This window comes from Poecilia mexicana, unplaced genomic scaffold, assembly GCF_051168715.1.
Source record: "Poecilia mexicana isolate PSO_F unplaced genomic scaffold, ASM5116871v1 scaffold_6, whole genome shotgun sequence".
NCBI classification, from domain to species: domain Eukaryota; kingdom Metazoa; phylum Chordata; class Actinopteri; order Cyprinodontiformes; family Poeciliidae; genus Poecilia; species Poecilia mexicana.
In genome coordinates, this window is record NW_028263375.1 from 7,921,628 (window position 1) to 7,946,808 (window position 25,181).

Here is a 25,181-nt window from a genome sequence, read left to right on the forward strand (position 1 = left end):
TTAGTGAACAATTAAAAGATTCCCCAAAGGATAATTTAAATTCCAGGGTCAGGACTTTGCTTTTTTTCTTTATTATTCAGAGATGTCACTGTTTATTTTTCACATAAATCATAAAAAAGCAACCAAAGTTTAAAACAAGACTATCAGAGAAGACTCTGGATGACAGTAAGGAAAATGCAGGACAAGAAATACAAGGGAAATGTTTACCAAAAAAATACATAAAACAACAAAGAGGAAGATTTACTGAAGTCTATCAGGTGGAAAACACCCAAAAATCTGAATAAAACAAACTTCCTGTCGATTTGTGAAGCCACTTTGTAACCCAAATCGTTGGTTAATACACTCAGCAGATAGAGGTACAAAATGGATTGGAAAAGGAAAATGGGAGACATTTTGTATTTTTTAAGTAGTCTGTTAATAAAAACGTTTTTGGGAATGTGTGCATCCGCCCCTCTCCTGACGCAGTGAAATGAGTTTGGAGTCCATCTGAAGATGGTTTCCGTCGCTGATCAGAGACGATCTCCGTCTGAAAATCAGTTTTTACTCAAATATCGAACTTCTCCTCACAGACAATGTGTCCGTTCTCCTCGTAATCCTCCCGCATCACCACCATCTCGTCGTAGTCCGGACTGTGAGCCAGTAGCTTCCCACCTTCCCAGGAATAACAGACGGGACTGGAGAACAGGAACACAGGCACAGACATTGGATCAGAACCAAAGACGCTCAGCAGCTGGTTCCTCTGCTACATGATTCACACTCTTGAGTTCCTCCACTTTTTCTCCACTTCAACCCCAATCCAACCCCACTTCAACCCCAATCCAACCCCACTTCAACCCCAATCCAACCCCATTTCAACCCCAATCCAACCCCATTTCAAACCCACTTCAACCCCAATTCCAACCCCAATTCCAACCCCATTTCAACCCCAATCCAACCCTAATTCCAACCCCATTTCAACCCCACTTCAACCCCAATCCAACCCCATTTCAACCCCAATTCCAACCCCAATCCAAACCCACTTCAACCCCAATCCAACCCCATTTCAACCCCTCTTCAACCCCAATTCCAACCCCAATCCAAACCCACTTCAACCCAAATCCAACCCCAATCCAACCCCATTTCAACCCCAATCCAACCCCATTTCAACCCCTCTTCAACCCCAATTCCAACCCCAATCCAAACCCACTTCAACCCAATCCAACCCCATTTCAACCCCAATCCAACCCCATTTCAACCCCTCTTCAACCCCAATCCAACCCTAATTCCAACCCCATTTCAACCCCACTTCAACCCCAATCCAACCCCATTTCAACCCCAATTCCAACCCCAATCCAAACCCACTTCAACCCCAATCCAACCCCATTTCAACCCCTCTTCAACCCCAATTCCAACCCCAATCCAAACCCACTTCAACCCAATCCAACCCCATTTCAACCCCAATCCAACCCCATTTCAACCCCTCTTCAACCCCAATTTCAACCCCAATCCAACCCCAATCCAACCCCATTTCAACCCCAATCCAACCCCATTTCAACCCCAATCCAACCCCATTTCAACCCCTCTTCAACCCCAATTCCAACCCCAATCCAAACCCACTTCAACCCAATCCAACCCCATTTCAACCCCAATCCAACCCCATTTCAACCCCTCTTCAACCCCAATTTCAACCCCAATCCAACCCCAATCCAACCCCATTTCAACCCCAATCCAACCCCATTTCAACCCCTCTTCAACCCCAATTCCAACCCCAAACCAACCCCAAACCAACTCTACTTTCTGTTTTGACCTTTGCATCTGGACCTTATTTGTTAGTGTTTTATCAGCAGCTCAGCGTTATAAGCATCGTTCTGTTCGGACCTTCTGGAAAACTCTAAGGCTCTTACTTTTCAGGCAGGAACACGTTCACAGGTAGGTGGGCGGGAACCAGGGACCGAAGCTCCGCCTCCAAACGCTCTCTAAAACCAGGGAACAGCAAGTTTCCTCCGGTCAGGACGATGTTCTGGTAGAAGTGGGGGTGCATCTCTAACAAACAAAATCAATCAATCAATCAAGTTTATCTGTACAGCACATTTCAGCAACACAGTAGTTCAAAATGCTTTCCGTCATAAACATCATCTGGTCAACATTTTTAAAATAATCAATAAAGATACATATTGGTCAGCGTTCCAGTGATTGTGTTTCAAAATCAACTCTAACCAGGTGGGATTTAAATCTAGATTAAAGGAACTCAGTGTTTCGGCTGTTTTTCAGTTTTCTGGAAGTTTGTATCAGATTTGTGGTGCATAGAAGCTGAATGCTGCTTCTGTAGATCTGTGGTGTCAAACGTTTTGTGAAATAAGTCAGAATCCCAAAGTGGAAAGTATTCAGTGGTCATCTTGTTTTTCCAACTTAAAACACGAAATAATGTAGTGAATTTTGCTATATTTTTTTAATAAAATAAAGTGGGGTTGTTTTTGTTTGTTTTAATAAAAGGTGAAAAGTTTTCTAACTTGATTTTATTTTTCACTTTTTTGGTCTAGAAAATCTTCTGGTCTATTTCCTCAACTACAAAAATGACAACTTCTTAAAAAAGAAACTCCTACAAACCAGAGCTAATGATGGATGAAACTAAAATTGAAAAAAGAATACTTTCCACACTTTCCATTGAAGAAAGTATTTTACCTCGGTTTAGTTTTGTCTGCTCTCTAGGGATTTGTTGTGTTTGTGGGTTAAAATCTACTAAAATTCTATTGATATACTTTGTACCATATTTTTTAATATATTGCTAATAATAAAAATACATTTCACATTTGAATTTGTCACTGAAATTCTAAAAAATAACAAAAGAAAGGACCAAATTTGTAAGATTCTTGAACTGCAGTTGGGGACCACATCAAATTGTTCCAAGGGCCACAAATGGCCCCCCCAGCCTCACTTTGGACACCCCTGCTCTAGATCTCTAATCTTTTAAACCCGGAAATGTTCTTCAGGTGATAAAAGGCTGACTTTGTAACTGTCTTTATGTGACTCAGAAGGTTCAGAGAAACGTTCATGTTAAAGTTTAACTGGATTTTAATTTACTTTTTGAACCACAAACCTTCTGGCAGTGACTGGACCGAGTCAGCGATGGCCTCCGGGATTCCCATCTCCTGGATGCCGATGTCCGACGGATGGAAGAGCATCTCCGGGACCGCGAACCGCTCGTTGGCCAGCCGCAGCGTCTGCTCGCCTGTCTTGTACTTTCCGCTAAAGACCATTTCCTCTCGCGGCTGCAGGGCAGAGAAAACGTGGAATCAGACCTGAACTGCTCTCACAGAAACATCAGAACTCCCCACAGAGCAAAAAGAACCAAAACCAACTGGCTTACAGGAAACTCAGGCCCAAACATTTTGTTTCTGCTATCACAATAAATTAGAAATGTAAATATTTTCCTACATTTTGTCAGGAAGTAGAGGAATGCAATCCTAAATTTTTAGATCAGCTCAAAAAAGACGAAATTGTGGCAGTTTGCTGGCCTGAATCTAGACAGAAATGTATGGAGCTAAATTGGGGCCATAAAGTTTGCTTAATTCTTTTTCTTTAAACTGAAAAATAAGTTTGAAATTGAAATAAAAGTTCAAAACTACTTTTCAGATACAAAGTTTTTGTCAGTTATATTTTTTCTGCTTTTTGTGAGGACGGGGCTTCATGACAGAAAAATATTTCCAGCTGTTGCATTCAGGAGCCGTGGGAACTGAAAATGTCTTTAAAACATTATAGATATTCTGTTTATGTGATTGGTTTTGAAAATTTAATTTAATAAAAACTGAATCAAAAAATATTTTAGAATCTTTTTTTTCAATTTAAAATCTTATTTCTTTAGTTTTGAAATTTGAAACTGAAATGTCAGATTTCATTAAATTTGAAAATTTCAGTATCAAATTTAAGTCATTTTTTTGTTTCCAGTTTTTTGGCCCCTAGTTTTCTAAATTCAGATATGAAACCATTTGTCTGACAAATGAAGCTTGGTTACAACTGGTTCACCAACAAAGCAAATAATCTACAACAAAATGACTGCGAAAATAATAAATCAAGTGAAAAAGTGAATTCTTATAAAATACTTAGAATGTTTCTGGCGATAAGTCTCACCTTACAGAAACCTTTTTTGATGGCGCTGAAATCTGGAAGAACGTAATCCCTCATTACAGTGTTTTCTTCCCCTTTCATCCTGAAAAACAGAACAACAGAAAGTGAGATGGATCGAAACATTACAGGTTTGGTTCCAGTAAAATATGGAGCAACATCGGTGTGCCTCACTGTGCAATCTCCATGTCCTTGTAGAACTGCTGAGAGACGTAGCAAACATCTTCCTTCACCTGGTTGATCACATACGTTTCATCCATCACGTGTAACTGACTGCAAAATTAAGAGAACACACATGACTATGGAGCTAACTGGGGCTGAAAAGTTAATTCATGGCCGAAATTGATCTCCATACTATTGAGCTAAAATTAGCTCAATAGTATGGAGATCAATTTGAGTAACAAAGTTTGTTAAAAAAAATTTTATTTTTTAAACTGGAACAAAAATGATATGAAACTGAAAAAATAGTTTGGAACTTAAAAAAATTGACACTAAAAGAAAATCCAAACTTTTTTCCCCTTTTTTATTATTCATTTTGACTGATCACATAAATATAGAATGCTGATTATATTTTAAAGACATTTCCAGTTCCTATGGTTCCTGAATGCAACATCTGGGAATATTTTGTTGTGTTATGATTCCACACTAATTTTATCACCCCACACCAAAACACAGCCATGTGTTTGAAACTGAAAACAACTCTTAAATCTGAAAAGTAGTTTTGAAACTTTATGGTACCAACTTGACTCCATACATTTTTCAAATAGAATTAATTTTTCAAAACCAATTCCATTGTTCCACCCACTCCATCTCATCTGAGATGGACCATACAAATATGGTCAGATATTTGTAAATTAAGAACAAAATCTTGAATCTGAAAAGTACTTTTGAAAATGTTTGTTTCCAAATTTTTCAGTTTCATACATTTGGCACCAATTTAGTGCCAAACTTTTTCCATTCTGTTATCATTTTTCAGAACCAGTTCCACAGTAGTTTTGAACCTTTTTCAGGCTTTTTAGTTTAAAATATTTTTTCCAATTTCAAATCTTTTTTTTAGTTTAACTTTTGTCAGTTTCAAATATTTCTTTTCGATTTCATATCTTTTTATTTTAACCAACTTTATGGTGCCAATTTAGCTCCATACTTTGTTATTGCGTGTTGTCATTTTTTAAAACTAATTCCACGGTAGTTTTGAACTTTTTTTTCAGTGTTTGTATGAAAAAATAACTTTTCAGTTTCAAATCCTTTATTTACAGTTTAGATTTTTTTTCTCAATTTCAAATATATATATATTTTTCAACTTTATATCTTTTGTTGTCTAGCTTCAAAAGTTTTATTTTTTTTAACAAATTTTTGAAGCCAATTTAGCTCCATACATAACTCTTAAACAACACGAGTTGCTGCTGTAAGAATCGCTCTCCATACCGATATGAGATTATCTCCTTCAGGTGATTTGTGAGCAGTTTCCCACCCACATTGATCCTGAAAGGTGAAACAAAGAAACAAGCTCCTGTTAGCGCCCCCTGGTGCTGCTCTCCGTGTCATTTCCTCTAAAGGTTGCTGCTCTCTGACCTGCGGATGCCCTCCTTCAGTTTCTTACTGCGACAGTAGGGGACGATGTGGGTGAAGGAGAATCCCGAGTCGACCACCAGGCAGCAGAGCTCCGACGGCTTCGAGGTGAAGTAGTGATGAGCGCTGAGCGACCCGGCTGGAGGACAGCAAGGAGATTTTAGCCAAATGTTACAGGTACAAACCATAAAACAACTAAATTAGAAAGAATATGTAATTTTGATCACAATCGTCCATTAGTTTTCTATTGCTTCTGTTTGCAAACAGAATAACAAGCTGATAGGCTTTTTAACAAATACTTTTTCACTCTTTCTTTTTACTTTTACTTGAGTAAAAATACATTAAAGTAGTTCTACTCCTACTTGAATGCAATTTTTGGGTACTCTACCCTCCACTGTTAATGACTAATCAATTACTAAATTAGTTGACGATCGTTTCAATAATCGATTAAAGCGACCAGTCTCCAGCTGAGACTCACCGTTGATCCGCAGAGCTGACTGGAACTGGTACTCCTCAAACAGGATCTCGTTCATGGACTCCTGGATGGAGGAGAAGTTGAAGTACGGCTCTGTGATGATGATGCTCGTGTCTGGAAACTCCACCTGCTCAGAGAGAAAACACCCTCAGCTACAGCTTCTAAAAAACAGAAATCATTCAGAGGTTTTCTCTTTGTGGGTAAAAACAAAGCAGCATAAGCACACCTTAAACATCTCCTTCCCAAACAGGTGATCCCACACTTTCCTCTGGACATCCCAGTTAACCAAGTAACCCTGCAAACCCAGAGAACATATTACCTTCATTTTGTTAGTTATTTTCTTATCAGTAGCACCAGATATTTTCAGATTTATGCTCACCTTCTGAAAGGGCAGGATGTAAAAGAGACCCGAAGGATCTTTGATCTCATCCAGCTGGTTGGCTGTGAAAGTTTTTAATCTGGACGTCTTCGAGCGAAACTGACAGTTTGGGATTACGCTGAGAGGAAAGGAAAGAAGTCAGGATTATAACTGCTACATAAAACAAACCTCCTTTTTATTACTTAGAAATCTGATGATCATATGCGGGGTTCCTCAGGGCTCCATTCTCGAGTTACTTTTATTCAATATGTAAAGTTCAGGTTATGAAGTAGAATGTCATCTCTCACCACACCCATGTTGATGACTGACATCTTTTTAGAACTGGGTCATCACATGACCACAGATATTCACAGTTTTAATTCAATTCCACAATTTCATGGCACCAATTGACAACAATTGTCATACTTTACAGAAAAATAATTTCTATTTAATTTATCCAAACTAACAAATAGTACAGTATGCTCTTCTTAGTTGAGTTTAGGTCTGGGCTTTGACTAGGCCCTTCTAACGCACGAAGCGTTCCATTGCAGCTCTGAATGGATGTTCAAGGCTGTTCGCTAAATAACTGAATCAAACTGACTTTAATTTGTTTCCATTTTCATTCATTAACTCAAGGGTAAAATTACGATTCGGACATTCCCAGAAGTAATTGAACTTAACATTTCAACTACTTAACATTTGATTAATGATTATTGTACATAATAATGAATATCGATCAGTTTAAAAACATCATAAAGCGCTGGGCAGACACGTTTATTCAATAACTGGCTGTAATAATAATTTCCTGCCCCATACTGAATGTTTTTGTTTGTAGCCGTGTGCTCACCTGACTTTGTCCTGACTGTAACCGATCTTCGCCCAGTAAGCTCCGTTATCCAGAACCAGTGTAGCCATCCCGGAGCCTCTGATTCAATAAATCATCACTTTATTTTTATTTATCCCCTAATTTACTAACCGCGACACATTGGGATTTCCGCTAAAAAACATGTCCGGATGGAAACATGACTCTCCGTTGGTTCCGCTTCTCTAGTTTTCTGCAGCATGATCGGTTTTTTTTCACCGGAGGCGAAAATGGTTGAGGCACTCTATTCATTGCCTAAGTTACATTAATAAATGTTACTTTGGCTTTATTTGTTTATTTTTTTAACTTGCTTGAATATGACTGACCCCGGGACAGGTGGTTCTTTGTTGCCCCGAAATTCCATCTCGGGGCAACACAGAACCATGAGCACACCTAACGGTCTAAACCTGTTTATATCTATATATTAAGAGTGATTGCAGCAACGAGAACCATGAAATGCTATCTACATGCTAACTTTTGGGAGGCATGGCAGAAACCCCCCCAAAGGTTTTATCCTACAGTCACAAGCTTAAACATGTGACGTTTGCTCAACTCTGCTGGTACTTTAACTAGAAATGTGCTTTAATTGGGAAAGACTCACGCCTTCCTCAGACCTGGTATTAACTTGCCTGACTGATCTAATAAAAAAATCACCATAACAACAATTAAATTCCCCAGGTCTGTTTCTGTAACACTGCAGAAACTTTAAACCAATAATAATTATTACTGGAACATCAGCTTGGCCAATAGTAATCAGAGCAGGTGTTTTATGCTGTTAGCTTAATTGCTTAAACAAAGAATGGATATGTCGAAAAAAATATATAATGGCTGCTGTTAAATACAGTAGAGGATCTGTGATACTGTGGGCCTACGTCATATCATGAAATCTTTGGTATATCAGGACATGTTAAACAGTTAAATAGAAATCTGGTGGAGCCAGATGGGTTGGAACTTTTTATTAAACTATTGTTTTGTTTGTTGAACACTTCAAAAAAACTTGCAGGATGTAAAAAAAGTACTTAATTTACATCACCTCCTTTAAATAGCTTTTCTCCTCTTATGTACACAATATTTACATAATCTTTCTCACACTTAGCAGAGGAGATGGTAAGCTAGTTACACAGACAAAAAGATGTAAGCAGAAACTAAATCTCAAGTTATACTTAATGTAGAAAATTGTTTGTTCTACCTGTAAACTTTAAGTTACATAGAACAAAATGATATTATGTTATTGCAGCTAATGATCTAGTAACAGATATCTGATCAAATTAAACGAGAAAGAAATGAAGAAAAGGTAAATGGATGGAAAGGTAAATGGATGAAACTGGTGTTCTTCACTCAGACAAATTAATACATGTTGAAATGGTTTTATCACATAATTTAAAATAAAACAAACTAAAAAGAAAGATGTTTTTAAAAATATTATTTACAAAAAAATCCAGACCAAAACAAATGAAGTAGCTCAGATGGACGAGGTTCATTAAGAAGTTTGCTTTTACAGAAAAACTATAACTGTGGCAGTCAGTGATTATAATAATTAATAAAACCTTAAAAAAAAGACTAAAACTGCTGAGAATATTTTCTGGTCAGATCAGAAACTGGAACGTTCAGTTCAGTTTAGTTCAAAGAAAAAAAAGAAAGTGGTCAAATCTCTTCAAACTCCCACATTTAGCAGAACATCCTCTGTCGAACATCCCGTCTGCTCGTTGCCATGGTGACGCCGTCAGTGGGAGGAGCTGCGGTCGTTGGCGATGTCCTGCAGGCGGCGCAGCAGGGTGGTGTGGCTGTCGGGACAAACCCGTTTCGGGGACGCCTCCTCCTCCAGGGGGATGCTGCGCTTCCTGCTGGGAGTCTCTCCGGTCCGGATCATGCTGTTGATTTCATGGAGGCGCTGCGAAGAACGGACACAAATTAGACGGAGAAGGCGGAATATTTACTGTATTTAACCGGCTGCGCAGGACAATTTTTTTTATTTTTTGCCTTAATGCGACCTGTATCTGATATTTTTTATAACAGAACACAGGTCGGATTTTTTTGAGATGCGACTCAGGCCACTTTGGATATGTGGTTCTAAATCCGACCTGAATCAGAAGGGCCAGGTCGCATTCAGCCAACCTGAACGTCATTGATACTCGACAAACGGGAAGATAAACAACAACCATGGCGGACGATAATGAGGATTAAGTTGTTAATGTGCTGGCTGCGGTCGAACAACAACTTCAAAATCATGAGATAAGCTCCGCTGTTAGCATCCATGTTTACTTCCGCAAACACTGAGCGTCTTCTTCTTCTTTTTTATGGCGGGGGCAAAACACTGATCACGTTAGCTGCGTGTGACGCTATTGCGCCCTCTACTGCGCATGCGGGACACTTTCAGGTAGTTTCACAGGAGGTCGCATACAAGTCGCTTGTAGCTGGAAGTATGGAAGCCCGTTCCTGCCACTCTGATAAAATAATTTTTTTAATTAAACTATCTCAATGAGACCTGTTGTGCATCAGTTAAAATGACGGAAAATAAAAAAGTCTGGCGCGACCTCTGGACGGTGATGCCCTCTGCTGAGTCTTACGTTGGGGGGGCTGGTGCAGATGTAGTAGGAAATACGATCCCGGTGGGTCGGCGAGGGGGAGGAGTCTGTCCTGTGAGGCGAGATGTAAATGGAGTGTTTGCTGGACAGCAGCATCCGACGAGGGGAGCCCGTCCTCAGGGTGGGGTACGGACACAGAGGGGGGGTCTCCACCTGCAGACAAGATGAACAGAACAGCACAGGTAAGATACAAGGCAGGTGGACGTAGACTTTTGACCTGTGCATTGAACTTTGTCAATAGCAGAGAAATGAGATAAAGTCTCTCTTTTCCTTCAAAAGAGCCGAAACTCACATTTAGGCACCAATTTTTCTTTTTAAAAATTAAAACATCAGCATCTTTCAAATAAAAGGTTCCGAAAACTGAAAATTTTAGCTAATTCTTCATGGGCTTACTACTGACAAACCAATGAGGAAACACGTACCCCAGCAGATGGTGAGCTTGGTGAGTATCTCAGAGCAAAGCTTCTCATGTGTTTGATGTAGACATTGTTGTAGAAGAGGATCAGATCTCCTCGTTCGTCCTCTTCCATGGAGGAGGAGAAGTTTCTGTCGGAGGCGCTGGTCGGAGTGGAGGCAGCGCTGTCGGACTGCGGAGCCAACAAGGTGCTGCTGGAGCGGATAGGAACTGGGCTGATGTCGCCACCTGCTGGCGGAACGTCAGAGGGACACTAAGTTAAGCGAAATTCAAATTTAAAAGGACAATTTTATAGCTGTTTTCCTCTCATGTTTCGGTTTAATTGGGGATCAAAGATGCAATATTTGTTAGATTTTCAGCTGTAACGGTTCTCTTTCACACTGCACTGTGTCAAACGATTCAAACCTTTTGAAAAACCTGTCCCCCTCCTCACCTGTGGTGGCGCTGCACCAAGAACCACTGAAGGAAATCACATGAAAACCTCTGAAGAAGACACTGTGCGCTACTTCCTTCATCATGAAGTGTAAACAATAATGGAGTAGCGTCAGATTTTAGCGATTGTTGGATTTCTCTTTTGTCTTTGATAAAAGTAATTTCTCCTGATAGCGTTTGATTTACCCAGAATCCCCTGCGCTGTAGTGTACCTCCTGCTTTTGGAGCGGCCTCCGGTCCTCTTGGCGTTCACACATACATTCAAACTGCACCAGACTTCACTTCAACCAGACCGAGACCGAGGATTTTAGGCGGACCAGAGTTCACTTTTTTAGTCCACATCGGATTTTGATTATGAGTTCAATTAAAGCGCACTGAACAGGGCTGGTGTGAATGCATCTTTAAAAACATGCTGGTCTGTTTCCCACCTGGATCCTGGCTGCAGTCAGCCGCTGCGCTCCGTTTGTTGGCATCACCGCTAACGGAGGCTTGCCTTTTCCTGCCTGAAATCAACACGCTCCTGTACACCTGGAAAACCACATAGAAGTCAGTCAGTTGTTGTCCTCTGAGTCTGGATGTGAACCGGATCCTGACTCAAAGCGTGGGATCTTACGTTGCTGCTGGCCTGAGGCTGAGTGCGGTAACACTTCATGATGTTCTGGAAGGACCGGTCTTCTTTGGTCACCTGATAGAAACAAATTGTTACTTCATGTTTGTCCACAAGATCACATGGTAACCGCTAAGTGCTGGATTAAGACGTTTGTAAAAGACTTTTAGCTAAAAATCTCAAAATAGAAATAATATTAGATATTACAGTTTCAAAATGAGAAAACAGTCATTAACTCCTGGATCATGGTTGCCAGGTATCTTCATATATTTGCACTATTTCAAAAATACTTGGTCCCATTTTGAGTTTTTGCAGTGTGGGAAAGTTTTTTGTTGCCATTCAGAAACCACGTGCTGCATTTTTGTTGGTTGTGCAGGAGGCTCTACTGCTGCTTTTCAAAGATGTTCAGTTGTATAATTGCTCATCTGTTAGCAACCATTTTCTTGTGCGAGTGCAAACGTTGAGTTGGGAGGTGAGGCCAGCAAGTCGTCCTAAAGCAGCTCATTCGGCACTGACCAGACTGAAATTATCTCATTATCTAAGAATGATTTTGTGGAAAACATGTTTTGTGTAGCCTATGGATCTATCCTGACCTGTTCAAGGAACCACCTTTAAAACTTTCATTTGGGTGTGTGAGCTGTAATCGCACACCTTAGCCATGACGTAAACGGCACACATGAGCAGCTGGTCCATGTGACGGTCCTTCATCATGTCGGTGCAGTGAACCACAGAATATTCGAAACACGTCCAGATCCTCCTCCTCAGCTCCGATGAGATGTCCAGTTTGGCACAGAGGTCCCTGAGACGAACGCTGGCCATGTGATACACCTGAGAGAGGACAGGTCACTCAGTCAGCACTGCAAAAACACAAAGTCTTACCAAGGAGTCTTGGTTTCTATTGCAGATATTTTATTTCAGGGGTTCCTAAACTCTTCCATGCGATGGCCCCCCAAAGAGCATTAACCTCTGACCAGTGACCCCCTTTAATAATTCCCATAAAACGCTACAAAATATGAAACATCAACTTTTAGAATGTTTTTTCTTTCATTTAGCATAAATGTTGCTTCATACCTTCTGATTTTAGATGGTCATGAGTTCTCTTAATTTTATCTGGCAATACATTATGATGTTATTACCAGATAATACAATTTTTCAGCATAATTCCCTCTTTTGATTTATTTTTATTTCCCTCCAACTTTCTGAGTCCCCACAGCGCCCCCTGGCGGCCCCCACGTCTTTATACACATTAAATAATAAAACCAACTTACAAGTAACTTTTCTAAAAGATATATGAGTTTGTTTTAAGTCAATCATTTCTTAATATTGATGAAAAAGGATTAGTTCCACTGGCAGAATATTTCATTTATAACGTAGGAAAAATGTCTTGATTTAAAAAAAACTCCTATAGTTAGCTGAAAAGTTACTTATGCTAGTTCTGTCTTATTTGAAGTGTACTAAGACATTTGCAGTAGAAACCAGAGAGTCATCAGTGAGCGTGTGCAGAAAGAGGAGCGCTACCTTCCTGAAGAACAGAGACAGAGAGCCTTTCCTCAGCGAGCTGCTAGCTGCTTTAGCGGCCGGTTTGGTGACGGGTGACTGGATGGTGAGGGTGCCGGTCAGAGTCTGAGCTGAGAGTGGCTGCAGCGTGGCTCCACCCATCTGCACAGGGATCAAAGTGATGCTCCCGCTCTCATTGGCTATACCTGCAAAGAGTTCAAAGGTCAATCAATCAAGCAAGTTTATTTTGTATAGCACATTTCAGCAGTTCAAAGTGCTTTACATCATAAAAACACAAAATTACAAAGTCACAGAACACTGTCAGTAATTTAAACATGGCATTTAGTCAAGTGCCGTCGCTAAATTTTTCAGAAGACCTGAGGGGTCTGGAAGGTTGCTATGACAACAGCAGATCTTTAATGTGTTGTGGTGCTGATACGTTCAGTAATTTATAAACTAACAGCAGGATTTTAAAGTCTATTCTCTGAGCTACAGGGAGCCAGAGGAAGGACTGTAGAACAGGGTGATGTGCTCCAACTTCCTGGTTTTAGTCAGAACACCAGCAGCAGCTTCTTGATCTGACTAATGTTTTAGTCAGACCTGTGAAGACACTGTTGCAGTAATCAATGTGACTAAAGATAAACACATGGATGAGTTTCTCTAGATCTTGCTGAGACATTAATCCTTTAATCTTAGAACTGTTCTTCATGTGATAGAAGGCCGACTTTGTAACCATCTTTATGTGGCTCTGAAGGTTCAGGCCAGAGTCCAGATTCCCCCCTGTCTTGGGTAAAATCCCGCTCCGAGTCTCACCCTGTAAAGGAATGGTCATGGTCTGGCCATTGGTGGTGGTGACGGTGAACACAGTCTGTCCAGCTGGGATGGCGGTGACGATGCTGGACGGACCCGTCTTTGGGATGGGGGTCTGCGGCGGGCTGGTCAGAGCGCTGGAGCCGGTGGAGGTGACGCTGGGCTCGCCTTCAACCGGCTCCACAAACAGACGCCGACGAAACCCACCAGTGGGGGGGGAGTTGTACCTGTCCTGCAGGCTGGTGGGGGACGGAGACACCCCTGTAGCAGAGATGAGTAGTAACTAGTTACATTTGCTCAATTACATTTACATGAGTAACTTTTTTTTTAAAAACATTTACTTTTAGGAGTATTTTTACTGCGCTGTACTTTTTACTTTTACTGCAATAATTTTATTATGAAGCATCTCTATTCTTGAGTAAAATTTCTGAATTCTCTACAAACTGAATGAAGAACAAATAAATTCAGACACTTACCTGCAGTTTTGTTAGTTTGATACATTTTATACTGAAAGAAACTGAATTAGAAATTTTCTCTTTTGCCTGTTTTTATTTTTTGTTACTTATTGTCACAATAACAAATTTTTCTGGATGATAAATTGTCCCAGAAATTATTGCGATAAACGATATTATAGTTTTGAGACAATTTTTAAGTAATATAACAGTAATGGCAAAATAATATTACAAGCGCACATTCTCAAAGATCAGTAAACTTTAAATTTTAATTAACATTTAAGACTGGAAATGGAAGACATTTTAAATATCTAAAATAATTAAACAAAACAAAAACCACAAATACAATGAATTATGAAAAATCTGTAAATAAAATTGTCGTTAAAAAAAAGGGCTAGTTGAGACCAAAGACTTTTGTCATCCAGTTTTTGGTAGAAAGAAATTATAAATAAATGGATATTATTGTTTGTTTTAATTTATCATGCAGTTAATTGATTTATTGATTATTGTGACAAACCAAATAAATATAAATACCAAAATGTCCACTTGCCTTTATATTTTGGTCCATCTGATAATGTAATTCTTAAATATTAAATGATTGATAATTTGATCAGTTACTCAGTACTTAAATAGACTTTTTACCAAATATTTTGCTCGGACGCAGCGGGACTTTCAACATGGCGATGACAGCGACCTGTGCTGAAAGCTGCAGAATGTGCCTTTTTATAAAGAATGTTTTTCACATTTGGCTCTTACATGGATGGATACTTTTTGCCTTTACTTGAGTATTACTGCTAAATTCTGCCCATATTAGTTGGTTCTTTATTATTTTTTTGCCAAAGGTATTAAGTGGCGGGTCCAATGAGCCTCAGTTTTCAGAACCCTGAGTAAAAGTGTCACCTTTGACGATGCTGTTGGTTCTCAGATCAGGTCCAGACTTGACGGGTGTGAGGGGAATGCTCCCGCTGTTGGCTTCCTCGCTTTGCTCCAGATACTGAGGAGGCATCACCTGAAATATTAATTAATGGTTAATTGGGAAGGATTGTGTCTGTGTGGTTTTTATACGTTCCTGTTCTGCTGCCTGCCGACCTCCTGACACGAAGGCACTTTGGCTGAACGGAGGCTCTGCCACAGCGGGGAGTCGCTGGTCCAAGCCAGACTCTCCAAAACCTGCTCTTCCACCTGGTTCAGGTGCTTCACCACCTCCCGAAACAGACCCTGCTCTGAGCGCACCAGCACCTCAATCACCTGCACATGCACACAGATAGGTTTAATTAGAGAAATGTATTATCTTTATAGCTGCACTTGAGCATGTTGGTTTGTTTTTGATTAAGCTTAACCAAACTCATGACTCAGCTCCTTTTTAGTAGGTTGAAAAAACAAGTTCAGGTTTATCCAAGTTATATTAATATAAGCTACAGTCAGATTTGAGCCAGATTCAGATAATTGGTGTTATTTTTAAATGAGCTAGGTTTAACATCAGTTACCTTATATAACATAATCTAAATCTAACATAATCTTATTATGCTCATATTGCTAAACTATTAGTTTTTAGCATTTGTCCGAACTTTTTTAATCAGTTGTTCTTCATCTGTTTTACACGTTGGTACCTTGTAGAAATGATAAGCAGGGAGCTGGAAGATGTTGATCACATTGGGGAAATCTCCTGGAGGCCTGTAGGAGAAAGTGACGATCTCCAGGCAGCAGGCCAGCAGAGAGCGGTGGAAGACGTCCTGCTCCAGAATACACTGCAACACACAAAATACAGGCAGTTAACTCCAGTCATTAAGGCTGTTTCCTGTTAAAACTGGAATTAAACAAGAAGAAACAACTGAATATTCATAATTTATTTACGTCTGGCTTCCAATGATCAGATGCAACTACATGGAAAATGAGGGGTAAAATAACAAATGTCCAGAAAACCCTAAAAATCAATAGGAAAGTCTGTGAAAGTTGATCAGGGGTTGGTCAAGAAATCGGTACAATACTAATTAAGTTTATTCACCTGTCATTTTACTGTCCAGTTAAAATAAGCCCAGGTCAGGTTTCAAGGTTCTTCGCGGGGTTACATAGGAGTTAGCATCACTTAAACCCATAAGTTTGACCACTTTTGCTGAAAATTTGCAATAAAATTGGCACGAAAAAGTGCAGTAATTTGTTACTTTTGGGAGCATTTCTCCAAACACAAAATTGTGAAAAACTAGGAGGACGAACTGATGTAATTTGGCAATATGCAGATAAAAACTGCTTTGATTTAATTCATAAAACAACATGTAAGCAGACATGTTATCTTAAAGGATCTATTTATGCATTTCTCTGGATTCTTGGAGCAACGATCCGGTTGGCGCTGCACTCACAGACAGGTCAGCGTCTCCCAGGATCATCTTCTCTCGCTCTATGATGGACTCCAGGATCCTGTAGTAGAGCGCCTCCGCCAGGTGGAAGTACTTCACTGCCAACTCTGTCAGGAGAAACTTTATTAGCACAAACAGGCAGAACGAGTGAGCGAGGCGTTGACTGGTGAGGAACCATATTTCCACCTTTCTCCATCACTTTGGTTTCAGCGCCGCTGTCTTCATAATGCTGAGAGTAAACGCCAAACATCTCCTTCAGGCGCTGGCTGATGACATCACTGGGGTCTCTGGCGCAGCCTCTGGGGGTCAAAGTGCACAGGGTGAAAAACATCGAGATTCAAACCTTTGACAGTATCAGGGTCGGGCTAAGATTTTTGTTTTTTAAACTCTGAACATAAAGTTATAATATTATCAGAATAATACCACAAAGAAAGAAATAAAATTATGAGAAAATTTTTGGTTTTATTTAGAAAAAAGCTTTGATAGAGTTTTTAAGATCTGATGCAACCAGCTGGGTTTAAACAGGTTGTTTAAACAATCGTTTCAAAGTCCTGCTACTGGTAATAAAGCTAATTTGATGCTGATGGGTTAATGATAAAATATTTTCTTATTTGTCAAACCAACAACAAAGTATAACTTAAATAACATTAAATTATCACTTAATTCTCCTAACATTACAACTTTATTATGGTGATATTATTACTTTATTCTATGTATTATAGTGACTAATTTCCCTTGTTATTACGACTTATTCTGGTATTATTACGACGTCTCGTATCATTATTTTATTGTCGTATTATCAGAACTCTGTGGTACGAGTCTTTTATAGTATTATTACAACTTTATTCTCCTAATATTATGACTATTCACTTATTATAATTCTTATGTAGTTACTACTTTTTCTCATCTTACTACAACTTTACAGTCGTACATATTTTCTCACATCTTTATTCTTGTTTTATTACAACTTTATTATGTTATTACTATGACTTTATTATCTTAATATTGACTATTCTCATATTATTACAACTTTATTATGTTATGAAGATTTTCTCGTATATTATTACTTTTTTCTCGTACTTTTACAACTTTATTCTCATCACTTTATTGTGGTACAATTTTACGATTATTCTCGATTAATCTCTTACGAAGTTTTTCTCATATTATTACTACTTTATTCTCGTATTTTATGACTTTATTCTAGGATAATCTCAAATTTATTCTTGTAAATTTATGACTTTATTCCTGTCATTTAAAATGTTTTCTTCTTAGGCAGTGGGATCCACAGAAAGCTGGACATCAACAAACCTCAATAAGTTGAAGCTGAAAACAACATCGAGTTAAAATTCTCCCTGCTAAAGTTTGATTTACTAAAAGCGGTTAGCAGCCTCGCAGCGTCTCCTGCTGTCGCTACACAGGAAGCGTTGGGTGCGTTACCTCAGAGTCTCGGTCAGCTTGGCGCTCGGCCCGTGTTTGGTCCCTGACAGCAGCGTGTGAAGACGGCCCACGCTCTTCATGGCGTACGACAGCGGAGACGACAGTCGGACCTCCTGGACGTACTTCCTCCCCGTCAGCGGAGTGGAGACCTTCAGAGCCGAGGCCTGGAGCGAGCGGAGACGATCAATTACAAGAGAGGAATGGAGGAGACAGGATGGGCAGGAGGGAGTCTTACAGTCAGGTTAGTGCTCAGCCTGTAGGTGGCGCTGTCCTGGCTCTCCATCCCATCACAGAGGCAAGGCCCGGGCGTCCCGATGTTCTCATTCGCCCCCTCTCCAGTGAAGATCCTCTCATCCAGACTGCCGGTAGCCAGAACGTGTTCCTCATAGAGCCGGCTGAGCGACAGGCTGACGAGGCAGCAGGGGGAACATTTTTATCTTCTATCATCTCCTTTTCGAACAAATTCTGTAAAATTTAGCGCTTTCAATGTTGACTTGTTAATATTACATAATGTAGATAAATTGACCGACATATTTTGACCTAAAATGTGGGGGGATTACCTGCAGCAGCAGGAGCAACAAAAGCTACAAAAGTTTAAACATTTTCAACTTTCCTGTGTTGCGTCGCGTGGGCACATCAACGTGCTTTAGCTCAACATTTTACAGGCGGCGGCTCGGCTGGATGAGGACAAGCGACTGTCGCCTCAGTCAGATCCACAGGAAATGACTGGAGAGTTTCTAAACTAAAACAAAATTACTTCCTTTAAACCTTCCTGAATATAAAAACCTGGAAGACTGGGAATCTTCAGACATGTTTGGCTTTAGACAAAAAACATTTTTTTGAAAATTTTTCATATGGGCAGTTGCCCAGGGCGACATCAGAAGGGGGCGACGCACACATGAACAAAAAAAAATTAATATTTTAACTGTCAGCTTTCCCTTGAATAACTTGGCTACTGTTTGTATACCAGTGTAGTGGAGTAAGGTTCAGTTAGTTACTGTTGGATACTGGGAGACTAGATTTCCTGCATTCTGCTGCAAAAAAAAAGAAATAATTGTTTCCATTTTAGTTGGTTGCAGTGGAAGAAAAGGAGTGATTTATCTGATTACATTTTTAATCAGTTAACAGCACTGGAAAAAATTACATGTCAACTGGCATGACTATTTGCCTTCTTGTGTTTTTTCTGTTTTTACTTTTTATTGTCTGTTTGAAATAAATAAAGCTATTTAGTGCGGACTGTGACTTCTGCATGAGGAAACTCACAGACTGTCTCCAAAGTTCATAGGATCCAGAAAACCAGTCAGACTGTCTTCCTTTCCTCTGAGAATCTGCAGAGAAAACGAAAAAAACTGAGTTTCAGTCAGATAAAAACACAAGGAACAAGAACATTTGATTTAACTTCAGATAGTGAGAAAAACAAAATACATCTCTGTCTTTTTATTATCTTTAAATATCTAGTTTCAACTGCAATTAACATTTCCAAATTTAGGCTTTTAATTAAACATTAGGTTGCACTTTAATACTTTATACAAAAATCAAGCACTTTTTCAAGGATTTCAAGCACCTGATTGATACAACATATGGATGTCAGTTTAGTTTTTTCCTTTCAGGACTTTTTTCATGCTCAGTGATTCCCAAACGAGGCTCACAGAGCAAACAAAGTCTCATTAAATCTTTCCACAGGTAAAGCAGAGCTGGGACTGACCCGCTTGTGGAAGAGCTTCCGGATGAACGGTTTCCAGAAATGCTCTTTGACTCCCTTGGCCTCCAGCACCAGGCCGTCGTGCAGCTCACACAGCTGCTGGATGAAACAGAACGGGCCTGCAGACGGCCTGTAGTCCTTGTTGCTGAAGTCTTCTGGGAGACCTGAAGGATGCAGGAGACACAGGCAGCTCAGAGGAGATCTAAACAAGCAGAACACCACCACGTTTCAGACAGTTTCTGTTCTGAATGACCTGTTTGTTTGTTAGCCACCTACACTGTAAAAATACAAGTGTTTTATGTCTAGTTTCTAGTGCAAACATCTTATTACATTTCAAATAAGGCAAAACTAACTTAGAAGAAACTTTTCACCAAGATATGGGAGCTTGTTTAAGTTGATAATTACTTAATATTGATTAAAAAGTACCTGCTTTTAGACATGTTATAAATGAAATTCTTCAGAGATTTGTTTTGTTTGATTTCATAAATGTGGGGTTTGGGCTGGTTGACCTCTGATGACCTCTGAAAGCTTTTCTATTAATAGCGACACAAACAAAAAGTTTTACTGCACAAATTTGGCACAAGTGCTAAATTTGGCATACATTTTTAAAAAATAAATTAATTCAAGTTTAAAGGTCAAAAGGTCACCCTGTACTCCCACCTTACCCAAATCAAACAAAGTTGGTGTCAAATGTTTGTGCCGCAACATTTTAAACATATTAATACAAATGTTTCCAGAGGTTATTAAAGGTCAACCAACCTCCAAACACATTTACCAAATTAAACAAAATCGGTATTAATCAACAATACTTCGTTTGTGCAGCAAAAATTTCCATTTGTGCTGCTTTTCTTTTTGAAGATATTACTGAAAATTAGTTTGTTTGATTTTGTAAATCTGGTGAAACTAAACTTAAAATTACTTGGTAAGATTTTGTGATTTTGCAGTGTAACTGAGCTCTTATTCATCCAGGAAGAAAATGCTCTAAAACCCAAGTGTTGGGTCGACACCTTGGGGTCACAAAGACGATATTTGCTCTAATTTCTTTAGTTGAATCTCAGAAAAATCTTAAAAATAACAGTTTGATAGCTAAATAATAAAACGTTTTAAAATGTGTGTTTGGGATCATTCAACAACCCAAGGAAAACCGCAGCCCGTCGGTCAGTGTGTCAGACTGACTGACTTATTTATCTGTTTTTGATGCAGAGGGTGGAGCCGTTTCCACGCTTCGGTTCAGACGCACAATAAACTCTGGGTTCAGAGACGGAGGGTCTACAGGAAACACAGGAGTCAACAGGAAGTGAGGGCAAAGCTGATAGACTCCGCTGCAGGATTTCCCCTGGAATCCTTTCACTCTTGATTTATTTAGGTGTTAAACTGAACCCGAGCCGATAAGCAGACTTCCTTCACCGAAACACAAGTTTAAGTTTATGAGCCGTTAAAGTCATATTTCACGACTCGGAGAGACAAACATTCAGAACTCTGAGAGCAGAAATGTTTTTTTTAGTCTTACAATTGTGAATATTCAAATATTCACAGTAAAATGAATCAGCAAAATGTTTGGCGATACTTTCCAGATACATTTCACAGGAAAGGAGTCAATGGCTGCGTTTACATTGACCTTGAGCAAACTGGAATTACAAAAATAAATTCACCTAATAAAAATACGCCAATTTTGAGAAAAAAGTTTTTTGATAAAAAGTTTTTGCGCAATGATGAGGTGGTTTTTCAATCATGTTGAAATTATACTGATAAACACAAAATCTTATTTTTGATTATCCTGATTCTGATTCTGATTCTGATTTTGATCCTGATTCTGATCCTGATTCTGATTTTGATCCTGATTCTGATTTTGATCCTGATTCTGATCCTGATTCTGATCCTGATTCTGATCCTGATTTTGATCCTGATTCTGATCCTGATTCTGATCCTGATTTTGATCCTGATTCTGATCCTGATTGTGGTGTTAAGTGGTATCCACCTAACCAAGAATGCTGCATTATAAGTGATGAAAAATCTTTTTTTTTAAATTATTTTTAGTAAACACACGTGTATCTCAAGGTTCAGTTCTTGGAACAGTTCTTTGTAGTTCACGTGATTCATGTAATTGCAGTGTTGTTAGCAACACAAGTCTAAACGGCCATCACAATATGTTCTTGTATACGTTATGATTTGAAAAGTTGCGTCTTACATTAATAGTTTGAGTTTGCTATTGGATATGTTCATTAATTATTTGAAGATGTAAAAAAAATGCTAAGCTAGCAGCCAAAGTTTCTCCTTTGACGCTTTTGATCCCCTGTACATTACCTTTAAAGTCAGGGTTGAGCAGGTCTTTCCTGGCGTTGCACAGCAGTGCGTTGGTGAGGACGAGGTCGAAGGCACACAGCAGCAGGTGGTACGAGTTCACCAGGTCGTCGCTGATCATGGGGAAGTTCCCTGAACAGGAAACAAGCAACAACACGTCCGCACATGAGGGGAAAAAAATCATGTCTGCAGGCTAATTTGGCACGGCTGACCATCACAGAAACACTGCCAAGCCTGAATGGACACGCTCAGACTCGTCTCTGGAGGGAAACTGGAGAAGTGTGGAGGCAGTTTCCACTCCAGATTTTAGTTTCCACTTCACAACAGTCATTGCAAAAGCTTAGGACTTTCTTTACCTTTAGCATGGACAAACAGCACCCAGCAGAAGTTGAAGACTTCGCTCACAGTGCATGGATGGCGTCTGTTGAATAAAAATATAAGAAAATTAAATGTAATTCTATAAAAATCTGAAAGTCTTTGCTGGAACATCTTCAGAGAGTTTGAGGGAAGCAGTTTGTTTTACAATAATCAGCATTAAAAACGTCTCAGTGTTTATTCAATGAACAACAGATAAAGATTCTTAAGAAAAAACTGAGATTAATACATTTAAACAAACTTTTGCAAAGATTATTCATTGTCCTTTTGGGTGTAAAAACAATCATTAAGATAAAGTAACTGTTGGGTCAATGAGTTTAATGCACCTTGTTTTATATGACTGGTTGAATCTTCAGTTTTAAGTTGAAAAATTAAATTCAGAGCTGAAATATAATAGAAATAAATCAGAATTTGGTTTTCGGTCAATTTTAATTTAGTAGTTTTAAAAAGCAGTTGAAGAGCTTTCCTTTTAAATTTAATTTTAGTTGAATTGGATAATACTGGTTTCTATTTAACAAAGAATAAAAATTAAAAACAAAAAATTTAAATTAAGCTCTGATTGTGTGAAAGCTTTAAGTGGTAATAAAATGACAATTCAGTCAATTAAAGTCCAGCTTTAAACTTTCAGCTTTACTTCTGCTGGAATTATTAATAAAAGGGAAATAAATTTTACAAAGAAAGTTTTACGTCACTACCAAAATTAATAACTCACTATCCATGAATGAGTTGCACATTTTAATGTATGTTTTAGTTTGAGTCACAACGGAGAGTGAGGTCAGAGGTCACAGGCGCCCACCTCTGCTTGCGGCTGCGGTGAACCCGCGGCGGCTCCTCCGACGGAGCCTTGAAGATGGATCTGAAGATGGGGACGTACTTCTTGAAGATGACGGCCGACACGGTGAAGTTGCGCTCCAACTTGTCCGTGCTCTGACGGAAATCCTGCGGCAGGTTGGCCATGTCCTGCCACTTCTTCATCTTACTGAAGAACTCGATCAGACTGGAGGAGAATCATTTATCAGATCTGAGCAGCTGAGCTGCGGCTTGATTTACTACTCAGAAACAAAACTCAAAGAAACAAAACCCACCTCATTTCTGAGCAGCGGAGGATCCTGGTCAGAGAGACGTAGTTCCCCTCAGCGGTGCCTTTCCCCACCGTCGGCACTGAAGACCTGCAGGCCACATACAGAGCGCAGGCCAACCAGTGCAGCTCGCTGCCCTGCATTCAGAGAACGTTTATTGATTAACTGATCATCACCAATATGAAAAGAAGCTTCTGCAGCTGGGACATTTGAACAGGGAAGTGACAGTGTCCACACCAGGAACTTAACTGGTCCGGTTTCTGCTCAAAACTGATTTTAGAAGATGGCTTTGGGTTTTCTTCTGGTTTTTGACATCCAATTCACATAACACAGGTTTTATACAATACATAGTGAATGACTAAAAAATTATAAATAAAATTTCTCAAACAAAACTAGCTTAGGGCATACCAACAGAGAAGATTGTTATAATTACATTAATATGCAAAATATATGATTTGTATATGTGTTATTATTACTTGTAATAAAAATTATATTCAGAGGATTCATCACTGTTGTAAATATAATTTTCAAAGAAAATTTAAGGTCATTCTATTGTTTAGAATTTATCGTGATAAATTCTCATCAAAATGTTGAATTTATCGCTGTAGTAATAAATTCCAATTAATGATGTTAAAAACACCCCAAAAACTGTCTGTATTGTTGGGTTTGTTAGTTTTATTAGTTTCTGAACTGCTTGTTCAAAGAGAATAACAACAAATATCAATAAGTTTGAAAATATTATTAAATGCAGATAGTGTGTGATACAAAATCCTTTAATGACTGGTGTCCTAAAGAAGCATGCTACACATAGGAACGTTTATCCACTATTGCCATCCCAGAGTATTAGTATTAATTGTGGTGTGGGTCTATGATTGCTGTGTCATGCAGTCACAGCCATATAGTAATCTAAAAAAGTAACAATAAATAGTTCTTATGGTCACTTTTAACGTTTTAAAAATGGCACTACAAACTATCTGATAAAACGTTTACTCGTCCACCCTACACTGTGTACATGTAAATGATTTTGTCGTAAATATAAGCATTATTAAGAAAAGATATATTAGTATATATAAAACATCTAAACGTGTTGAACATAAACTTCAGAGCTTTTCAGGTTTGGAAAACTCAGATTTTAGTAAATTTGTCACTGGTTTTCTGCCACTCACAATATGGCGGACGCTGTGACAGCCCCTGCAGCCTGGTGCTAGTGGTCTGCGGGCCGAAAAAATGTTCACCTGCTGTATCTGAGAGTGCTTACCTCCAGAGTAAAGTTCCTGCTCATGCTCTCGTAGCTCCTCCATGCCTCGGTACTCGCCTCTTCGTCCATGTTAAGGGCTCGGCACAGATCATCGAACCTGGTTCGGGCTTTCTGCATTAAGTCTTCTTCGTCGCTCATTTTTAAAGCTCTACGGACAAACTGAACGTTTTTCGCGCAGAGAGACAGTGTCGAGTGCGGACCGAGGCGCTGTTTGTGGAGCTGTTTGCCTTAATAAATGCGTTATTACGGAGCTTCGCGGCTTCACGGTGTGGCTATTTAAATGTCCTCTCACACAAACAGAAGCCCAAACGCTGCCGGCGTACCCGACTGCCGCACATAAAGGGAAACGTAACATCTGTGCGTATGTCAGTTGGAGAATAGCGTGAACAGCGTATCTCACCCCAGCCCACTAAAATTACGTAAAAAGCCGACTACTACTACTTCCGGTTGTTTTTGTTGTCTCTTTCTGCTGTTTTTCCGGAAATCCGTTAAAAAAAGTGTTAATTTTTCGT

The 25,181-nt window shown here is 39.3% G+C and overlaps 2 protein-coding genes across 3 annotated transcripts; both read right to left on the bottom strand.

Annotated features, from left to right (window-relative positions):
• Window positions 1-55: 55 nt before the first annotated feature.
• Window positions 56-7,523, bottom strand: actr6 (actin related protein 6). Its single transcript, XM_014993995.2, has 11 exons — window positions 7,351-7,523; window positions 6,525-6,642; window positions 6,372-6,440; window positions 6,149-6,272; window positions 5,674-5,809; window positions 5,527-5,583; window positions 4,276-4,374; window positions 4,108-4,186; window positions 3,077-3,248; window positions 1,884-2,022; window positions 56-674 (listed from the first exon to the last, which is right to left on the bottom strand). Exons 1-11 carry the CDS (start codon window positions 7,416-7,418, stop codon window positions 545-547), a joined length of 1,191 nt encoding a protein of 396 aa, XP_014849481.1. The 5' UTR covers window positions 7,419-7,523; the 3' UTR covers window positions 56-544.
• Window positions 7,524-8,306: 783 nt separating this feature from the next.
• Window positions 8,307-24,975, bottom strand: rbl2 (retinoblastoma-like 2 (p130)). Of its 2 annotated transcripts, none has more exons than XM_014993993.2 (22): window positions 24,670-24,975; window positions 23,418-23,548; window positions 23,129-23,329; window positions 22,314-22,378; window positions 21,961-22,089; window positions 19,660-19,820; window positions 19,218-19,282; window positions 18,190-18,361; window positions 17,955-18,118; window positions 16,704-16,816; window positions 16,521-16,624; window positions 15,774-15,911; window positions 15,253-15,411; window positions 15,064-15,172; window positions 13,715-13,972; window positions 12,923-13,107; window positions 12,056-12,232; window positions 11,411-11,482; window positions 11,226-11,325; window positions 10,373-10,596; window positions 9,933-10,103; window positions 8,307-9,256 (listed from the first exon to the last, which is right to left on the bottom strand). In XM_014993993.2, the coding sequence occupies exons 1-22, from the start codon at window positions 24,805-24,807 to the stop codon at window positions 9,089-9,091; spliced, it is 3,204 nt and encodes a 1,067-aa protein (XP_014849479.2). In that variant the 5' UTR covers window positions 24,808-24,975; the 3' UTR covers window positions 8,307-9,088. The 2 variants fall into 2 exon arrangements, with proteins under 2 accessions (XP_014849479.2, XP_014849480.2); XM_014993994.2 differs by having other exon boundaries at window positions 10,373-10,593; window positions 24,670-24,974.
• Window positions 24,976-25,181: the final 206 nt, after the last annotated feature.